This window comes from Physeter macrocephalus, chromosome 12, assembly GCF_002837175.3.
Source record: "Physeter macrocephalus isolate SW-GA chromosome 12, ASM283717v5, whole genome shotgun sequence".
In the NCBI taxonomy this organism is placed as follows: domain Eukaryota; kingdom Metazoa; phylum Chordata; class Mammalia; order Artiodactyla; family Physeteridae; genus Physeter; species Physeter macrocephalus.
Genome location: NC_041225.1, coordinates 12,145,762 through 12,155,557, shown reverse-complemented (window position 1 = coordinate 12,155,557; position 9,796 = coordinate 12,145,762). Strand labels below are relative to the sequence as shown.

Genomic DNA, 9,796 nt, shown 5'->3' with positions numbered 1-9,796 from the left:
CGTGGGATCCTCCCGGACCGGGGCGCGAACCCGGTTCCCCTGCGTCGGCAGGCGGACGCGCAACCACTGCGCCACCAGCGAAGCCCCTTTTGTGCTATTTTTGCCATGCATTTTATTTTTACAGTTGTTTTTAAACCGACAATATGTTTTTATTTGCTTTTCTTTAAATAATCGGGAGTCTCTAAGGAAATTTTAACCAAAGAAAAACTCTTTTACATTTACCTGTGTATTTGCCATTTGTATTGCTCCACACTGCTGTTGTGTTTCTAACTGGTAAAATTTCTCTTCAGCCTGAAGAATTTTCCTTGGTGTTTCTTATTCAGATCTGATGGAGACAAATTGTCTCAGTCTCTTTTTTTGATATTTAAATGTCTTTATTTCACCTTTATTTTTAAAAATTATTTTATTATTATTTTAATTTACTTTTGGCCGTGTTGGGTCTTCATTGCTGCGCGTGGACTTTCTCTAGTTGCGGTGAGCGGGGGCTACTCTTCGTTGCGGTGCTTAGGCTTCTCACTGTGGTGGCTCCAACAAGAGTTGCGGAGCACGAGCTCTAGGTGCGCGGGCTTCAGTAGTTGTGGCACGTGGGCTCAGTAGCTGTGGCTCACGGGCTCTAGAGCACAGGCTCAGTAGTTGTGGCGCATGGGCTTAGTTGCTCCATGGCATGTGGGATCTTCCTGGACAAGGGATGGAACCCGTGTCCCCTGCATTAGCAGGTGGATTCTTAACGACTGCATCACCAGGGAAGTCCCCTCACCTTTATTTTTGAAGGACATATATTCTGGATATGGATCTAAGTTAATGTATTTTTCCTTCAATGTTTGAAGATGCTGTCTTGTATTCTGCTTTGCATTTTGTGTGTGTGCACAAGATGTGTGCACTTTTTGTGGACTGCAAAATGAAAATTCAGTTTGTTGTTTTTCAGTAACTTGTTCCTGAATCTGATTGTTTTTTAAGTTTTCTCCTTATGATGTTTCATCAGTTTGTCTAAGATGTACCTAAGTGTAATTTTCTTTGTGTTTTTCCCACTTGGGGTTTGTTGAGCTTCTTGGATATGTGGGTTAATATTTTTCATCAGCTTTGGGAAATGTTCAGTCATCATTTCTTCAGCTTGTTTTTCTCTCACTATTCTATGCACAGTCAATTTAAGCTGCATTCTTCTGGGTAGTTCTTCATCTTGGTTGGGATTCCTTATACTTTGTGTTCAGCTGCAGACTGGGGAGAGAGAGAGGGAGAGAGGAGGAGAGGGAGAGAGAGAGAGAGAGAGAGAGAGAGAGAGAGATCTGCAATTCTAGCCTGGGTTCCCTCAGAGGTTGCCTGGCCGGTAGGCTCCCCTAGGATAGCTTTACCTTTGATAACTGGACTCTCTTCCACATGGTCTCTAATCTTCCATGGTTTTCAGATATGACTCGATAGCATGTCAGCTATAGGAGGCCAAGAAACTAAGGAGAAATTATGCAAGGTCTTTTCTGGTCTAGACTTGGAGCTGACACAACATCTTGTCTGCCACATTCTATTGACCGAAGCAAGTCACAAGCAGCCCAGAATCAAGGGTGGGCAGATAGACTCCACCTCCTGATGAAGGAGCTGCAGAGTCACGTTGCAAGGGATGTGCCACAGGGAGGGAAATCACTGGAGGAAGGAGTCCTTGAGGGACCGGAGAGCACAGCACCCACACTGCAGTGTGAGAATCCAGGTTCACTCTGCTGAGAAGACGGTGGTTCAACCTGGAGAACACTGGAGACATGTGGGTCATGTTTACTCTCTGGGGCCAGAAGGGATACCATGCTGACTGTTTCCAGCCTCCATGACTCCATGAGAGAAACTCACCACTGGCTGCAGGCCAGTGACTTCAGCCTAGACATTTCAAAGATTAGGAGAGGCTCCTAAGCTCTGTTTTGTAAAGTGACTGATCAATGTTCTGTGACCTCAGGTAAGCTCTGTAACATTCTCAGATTCTGGGGATAGTCAGCAACTTGGGGGCTCTCGTAATACTGGAAAGATTTCTGTCAATATATAACTTTCCCTTTACAACTTCACCTCTCTGAACATAAACCTTAACACACGCAAGCTTATCTCTCAGCGGAGCCTTGTGGTTCCTCGCAAACAAGGAAATTGATTTGTATATCAAATCCTGTTGGGCAGAAAGGTTTGCAGGGCTCCTAACAAAGTTGATTAGTTCCCATCTTGATAAAATAAATACCTACAAACTTCAAGAGTAATTTCTCAACAGGATAGTGAGCATATGGGTTCTTTCCTTCATTCCTCCCCTCCTTCTTTCTCTTGTTTCCTTTCTTTCTTTTCTCATTCTTCCTCTTGTACTTTTTCCTCTCTCTATATATATTTGATAACATTATTTTGTATATTTAAATATTCTCAAAACAAATCCCCTGTGATACCTCACAATTTATATATCCAATTTCATGTACCATATTGCCAAGTTTGCTGTTAAAAATTGTACCTTAAATGCGTCAATTAATTTTAATGTGAATTTTTGAATTAATTAATTTCCATTAAACCAAGAGCATTTATTACATATATTAAACATTCAGAAAATATTTTAAAATTAAAATTGTATACATTTTTAAATGATGCAGGGTTTTCCAGTAATAGCAGGTAATCATAGGAGACCAGGACTCCTGCTCCCCTTTGAGACTACAATGAGAGAAAGATATGTTGAATGCCTGCCTTTATGAGGAGGAAAGCAATGGGATGAAGAAAGCAGTTAATACCTCTCATAAGATTTTAATTAATTGGATATGATCAAATTAATCAAATTAATTGGATATGATTCTTCCCCTACTATCCTTAAAGTGGGTTTTAAGGCTATAAAAATCTACTCTGAAAGGATGAAAGCATTCTGCATAAATTTGATCTGAATTCTTTCCTTTCTTAATCAGTTTGCTAAAAGGAATCCACATAAGGCTATAGGTATAGCATGAGGAAAAAGGGGGAATTCAGCAAGTATAGTTGTCAAGAGAGTTTGAGCAACTTACATGTATAAATCGTATGTGTTTTGGAGACAAGCCCTAGCCTGTCAAGTCAAGCCCTAGCCTGTATATCCTGCTTCTACCTGATGATAGAATGCTCTTGTGCACGCATATGTTTATAAACGGGTGGATCTGTTACCACTCAATTCATAAAGAGCAACTCAAGTCACATGGCTCCTTGTCAGCCTATAGACAGCTAGAGATTAATGGCAAATTAGGACCCATATCTCAAAAAGGGAATTGATATCTTCAGAACGGATTATGGCATTATTCCACTACTCTAGAGGGCTGAACTGTGGTTCTCCTGCTGGAGCTTTCTGCAGCCTTCACACACTGTCCCGATCTACCCCAGGCACTTTAGCATCATTGGTCCACTAGGTCATAGTGTCCACTGCAGGTTGTACTTAGTGCAGAGTCTTCTTCTGGGGATCACTCAGAACTAGTAACCTTACAAGTCATTAAGAAATGAATCAGAACACCTGACTCCAAGATTATATGTTACCTTCAGAATCCAAAGAGGACCAACGAATGTTGACTCTACTTTTTAGTTATGAGGGTTGTGTTTTCATTTCAAAGATAATTTCTTGATATTCCCCCAGCCATTCAAATGCTAGAAACTTATTTGCAACTACAGCCAGGACTACAGAGGGAGTTATAGGTAAGTTGTGTGATTTTTCCTTGGGCTTCTCTATTCAGCCACTGAATTCATGGTTTTTAGCTGACTGTGGCTATTTAATTTCGAAAACCTTTGGAATGACTTCTTAAACCCTGGAAAATTGTAGACAATACATTCAAATAGTTTTTGTACTTCTCCTCCTTACCTCTTCCTCTTCAGGACTTCAATTATACACACAATAGACTGCTTGAAGTTGTCATAGCTCACTAATGCTCAGCTCATTTTATTGTAATTTTTCAATATTTTTCCCCATTGTGCTCCATTTTGGATATTTACTATTGCTAAAATCACTAATCTTTTCTTCTGCAGTACCTAGTCTTGTCACTTGAAACTGCTGGACTCTATTGGTCTTGCTTTTAAGCTTTATTAGGACAGACCAAAATGGCATTTGGTATAGGGATAATTTTGCCCCACTACTGAAACAAAGCCTTTCAGAGTACACAATGTGATGCCTCATGAATTTTGAGATTTTCTTCTCTGGCTTATGGAAACAACTAATCTTGGCTCTGTGTGAGCTCTGCAGGTTTTTCCTCTAATAAGTTCAGAGAAATTTTTCTATGACATCAGTAGATTCTTCACATGTCTGTATCCATCTGTACATTGTTGAATATGTAGGGGAAACTCTGTAGTTATCCTGGGTTATCTCTCTGTGCTGATACTTTATCACTCCAAGGGCATCAGGAAGTCAGATGTATCATTTAAAGAAATTATAGAACCTATCTTAAATGGAAAAGTAGCAAGAAAAACATTGTATGAACATTGAAAATAGCAAAAGATCGCTGTACTGAAAGAACACTAGACTGATTCAATCCCTCGGCCTCCAGGAGGAAACACAGTCTTTAGCCAAATTTGAGCTGCTCCGATCAGACTTGGGCATCTGGAAGACACTGCACCTGTGCTGTGTTATTGAGATTGGCCAGCTCTGCAGCCGTGCCTAACTCTGCCCCATCCCCTGCTGATTTGCATATTGCTGGAGAACAGCCCATTGCCCTGAAGACTTACTAATAGTCTGGTTATATCTTGTGAAAGAATCAGTCCTTGTCAGGACACAGAGTGAACATGAGGGCCCCCACTCAGCTCCTCAGCCTCCTGCTGTTCTGGCTCCCAGGTAAGGACAGAGAACACTGAGAATTTGCTCAGCCCAGTGTGGTCAGTACTGCCTGGCCTTTCAGGGAAGTCCTCTTATAATATTAGTAATAACATGGATTTTTTTTTTATGTTTCCAATCACAGGTGCCAACTGTGAATCCCAGATGACCCAGTCTCCATCCTCTGTGTCTGCATCTCTAGGAGACCGTCACCATCACTTGCCGGGCCAGTCAGAGTACTGGCACTTTGTTAGCCTAGTATCAGCAGAAACCAGGGGAAGCTCCTAAGCTCCTGATCTATTTTGCATCCAAGTTGGAAACTGGGGTCCCATCCAGTTTCAGTGGCAGTGGATCTGGGACAGATTTCATTCTCACCATCAACAGCCTGGAGGCTGAAGATGCCACAACTTATTACTGTCAGCAGTTTGGTGGTATACATCCCGGTGTTACAATCCAGAACATAAACCACTCAGAGATGCAGATGTGTGAGGCTGGGCTGCCCCAGCTGCTCCTGGTGCCCTCATCTGCTGAGAGTGTTTCTCAGATACACCCACACTTTGAATGTGACTAGAAGTTTTGGTAGGAGTAGCAGGGAGAATCCTCAGCACACTAACCCTCTTTGCCCCTCCTCAACCCCAGCAGCATGACACTTTGTCATCTGATTTAATAAAGGACAGATGATTACAACTGAAGGGTCTTGTTTATGGTACCAGTCAGGGTTCATTCAGCAAAAGCCAGTCTACATATTCCAAGCAGGGATTTTTTTTAAATACATGGAGTGTGAGTCTAAACTATAACCTTTTAAAGTCTGGGGAGTATGCTACTAAGTGAAGCAGTGGAAGAAATAAGTGATTCCCTGGTGCTCCAGGTGTGGGAACTATGCCCCCTGTTGTGGGAATTGTAAGATTCAGCACCGTCCACGAAGGGACCCAGAAGGATACTTACCCCCCTGGAAACTGGGTGAGAATAAGCGGACTTATTACCCACTATAACCTGTGGACCGGCAGAGCCAGTGAACCTACTCTAACCCCACTCAGTTGTAGTCTGGGAACCCCTGAAGAGTGCTTACCTAGGTAGATATCCATACACACTCACATTCTGATCCAGCAATAGCCCTCCTTGGTATTTACCAAAATTAGTTTAAAACATATGTCCACATAAAAACCTACACAGGGATGTTAATAGCAGTTTTCTTCATAGTTGCTCAAATATGGAAGCAAACAAGATGTTCTTCAGTAAGTGAAGGGGTAAATAAACTGTTGTATGTTCAGACTGTGGAATATTATTCAGCTCTAAAAAGAAATAGCTATCAAGCCATGAAAAGACATGGAGCAAACTTAAATGCATATTACTAAGTGAAAGAAGTCAATCTGAAAAGGCTACATATTGTATGATTCCAACTATATGGCATTCTTAATGGAAAGACTGGAGATAATAAAAAGGTCAGTGGTTGCCAGAGATTGGGTGCAGTGGGGGACAGAAATGAATAGGCAGAACACAGAGATTTTTCAGGGCTATGAAAATACTCTGTATAATATTAAAATGATGTATAACATTTCATTATACATTTGTCCAAACCCACAGAATGTACAACACCAAGAGTGAACTCTAAGGTAAATTATGGACTTTCAATGATCTTGATGTGTCAGTGTAGGTCCATCAATTGTAAGATGTACCATTTTAGTGAGTGATGTTGATAATGGGGGCGGCTGTACATGTGTTGGGCTGGGGGCATATGCGGAATCTCCTTACCTTCCTGTCAATTATTCGACCAATATATTTTAAGCGTCATTTATGTTGGTGGTGTGGCAGTAATTTGTTCCTTTTTACTGCAGAATATCTTATATATGAATATATCAAAATTAATTTATTCATTCTTTAAGGAGTTGTTTTCAGCTTTTATGAATATAGTTGTTTTTGGAATATTCTTGCAATGTCTTTTGTGGACTTATGTACTCATTTCCCTTGGGTACACTCCTAAGAGTGGAAGTGCCAAGTCATAGGATTGGGATGGGTTTGGTAAAATTGCAAAATAGTTTTCCAAAATGGTGAACATATTAAAATCCACGAACCATGTATAAAAGTTCCAGTTGCTGCAATCTTTTCCAATAAGAGGTATTGTCAGTCTTTTTTTAAAAATCTGTATTGGTAAACCTGAAGTGATGTTGTATTTAAAATTTATATTTCCCTGATGACCGATCGTATTGAATGACTCTTTTTTTTTTTTTTTTTTTTTGTGGTACGTGGGCCTCTCACTGTTGTGGCCTCTCCCATTGTGGAGCACAGGCTCCGGACGCGCAGGCTCAGCGGCCATGGCTCACGGGCCCAGCCGCTCCGCGGCATGTGGGATCTTCCCGGATTGGGGCACGAACCCGTGTCCCCTGCATCGGCAGGCGGATTCTCAACCACTGCGCCACGAGGGAAGCCCTGAATGACTCTTTATAAGTCTACCTATACATGTTTCTGCATATTTATGTAATATGAATCACATATAATACATAAATTATATATCATTTGCAATTCTTAATTATAAAGCACTCTATTATCTCTTTTGTTCTCTTGTGTTTGCTTCATGTGTTACTTCATGTGTTTATGTGTGTGTTCTGTTCAATAAATTTTTGCCTACCTTTAGGGCCTAAAGATATTTTCCTATACATTCTTCTAGAAGCAACAGTATTTTACCTCTCACATGAAGACTATACTCTAATTCATATTTTTGCCTGGTATTAGATGGGTCAGAATTTCATTTAAATTTCTCATGTTATTTACATTTCCATATCTAATAGCTCCTCACCACTTATTGTGAAACAAAAACAAACAAAAAACAAACAGCTCAATATAAAAAAAAGAATAACCAATCAAAAAATGGGCTAAAGATCTAAATAGACATTTCTCCAAAGAAGACATACAGATGGCCAAAAAGCACATGAAAAGATGCTCAACATCACTTATTATTAGAGAAATGCCAATCAAAACAACAGTGAGGTATCACCTTACACTGGTCAGAATGACCATCATCAAAAAATCTACAAACGATGGATAAGAGTGTTACCAGAGGAGGAGGAACCAAGATGGCGGAGTAGAAGGACGTGCTCTCACTCCCTCTTAGGAGAACACCAGAATCACGACTAGCTGCTGGACAGTCATCGACAGGAAGACACTGGAACTCACCAAAAAATGATACCCCACATCCAAAGACAAAGGAGAAGCCACAATGAGATGGTACGAGGGGTGCAATCACAGTAAAATCAAATCCAATAACTGGTGGGTGGGTGACCCACAGACTGGAGAACACTTATACCACAGAAGCCCACCCACTGGAGTGAAGGTTCTGTGCCCCATGTCAGGCTTCCCAACCTGGGGGATCTGGCAATGGGAGGAGGAATTCCTAGAGAATCAGACTTTGAAGGCTAGCGGGACCCAGGGGAAAGAGCAGTGACCCCAGGGGAGACTGAATCAGACCTACCTGCTAGTGTTGCAGGGTCTCCTGCAGAGGCGGGGGGTGGCTCTGTTTCACCGTGAGGACAAGGACACTGGCAGCAGAAGTTCTGGGAAGTACTCCTTGGCGTGAGCCCTCGCAGAGTCTGTCATTAGTACCATCAAAGAGCCCAGGTAGGCTCCAGTATTGGGTTGCCTCAGGAAAAACAACCAACAAGAAGGGAACCCAGCCCCACCCATCAACAGTCAAGTGGATTAAACTTTTACTGAGCTCTGCCCACCACAGCAACAGTCAGCTCTACCCACCACCAGAGCTGCCCATCAAGCCACTTAGATAGCCTGAACCACCAGAGGGCAGAAAGCAGAAGCAGGAAAAACTACAATCTTGCAGCCTGTGGAACAAAGAGCACATTCACAGAAAGACAGACAAGATGAAAAGGCAGAGGGCTATATACTAGATGAAGGAACAAGATAAAACCCCAGAAAAACAACTAAATGAAGTGGAGATTGGCAACCTTCCAGAAAAAGAATTCAGAATAATGACAGTGAAGATGATCCAGGATTGGGGGTTGCCTCAGGTCAAACAACCAACAGGGAGGGAACTCAGCCTCACCCATCAACAGTCAAGTGGATTAAAGCTTTACTGAGCTGTGCCCACCAGAACAACAGTCAGCTCTACCCACCACCAGTCCCTCCCATCAAGCCCTCTTAGATAGCCTCATCCACCAGAGGGCAGACAGCAGAAGCAAGAAGAACTACAATCCTGCAGCCTGTGGAACAAAAACCATATTCACAGAAAGATAGACAAGATGAAAAGGCAGAGAGCTATATACCAGATGAAGGAACAAGAGTAATGTTTAACAAAGACCTAGAAGAATTAAAGAACAAACAAACAGGGATGAACAATACAATAACTGAAAATAAAACTACACTAGAAGGAATCAATAGCATAATAACTGAGGCAGAAAAACGGATAAGTGACATGGAAGACAGAATGGTGGAATTCACTGCTATGGAACAGAATAAAGAATGAAGAATGAAAAGAAATGAAGACAGCCTAAGAGACCTCTGGGACAACATTAAACACAATAACATTCGCATTATAGGGGTCCCAAATGGAGGAGAGAGAGAGAGAAAGAACCAGAGAAAATATTTGAAGAGATTATAGACGAAAATTTCCCTAACATGGGAAAGGAAATAGCCACCCAAGTCCAGGAAGTGCAGCAAGTCCCATACAGGATAAACCCAAGGAGAAACACGCCAAGACACATAGTAATCAAACTGGCAAATATTAAAGACAAAGAAAAATTATTGAAAGCAGCAAGGGAAAAATGACCAATAACATACAAGGGAACTCCCAAAAGGTTAACAACTGATTTCTCAGCAGAAACTCTACAAGCCAGAAGGGAGTGGCATGATATACTTAAAGTGATGAAATGGAAGAACGTACAAGCAAGATAACTCTACCTGGCAAGGATCTCATTCAGATCCGATGAAGTAATCAAAAGCTTTACAGACAAGCAAAAGCTAAGAGAATTCAGCACCACCAAACCAGCTTTACAACAAATGCTAAAAGAACTTCTCTAAAGGGAAACACAAGAGAAG

General features: G+C 41.6%; 1 protein-coding gene across 1 annotated transcript in view; it reads left to right on the top strand.

Moving 5' to 3' along the window:
• Positions 1-4,725: 4,725 nt before the first annotated feature.
• LOC102994593 (immunoglobulin kappa light chain-like) overlaps positions 4,726-9,796 on the top strand; it is a 53,333-nt gene continuing 48,262 nt past the window's right edge. The window contains exons 1-2 of the mRNA XM_024129969.3: positions 4,726-4,774; positions 4,899-4,983. Coding sequence (XP_023985737.1) covers positions 4,726-4,774; positions 4,899-4,983 — 134 coding nt within the window. The remainder of the gene's footprint in view (positions 4,775-4,898; positions 4,984-9,796) is intronic.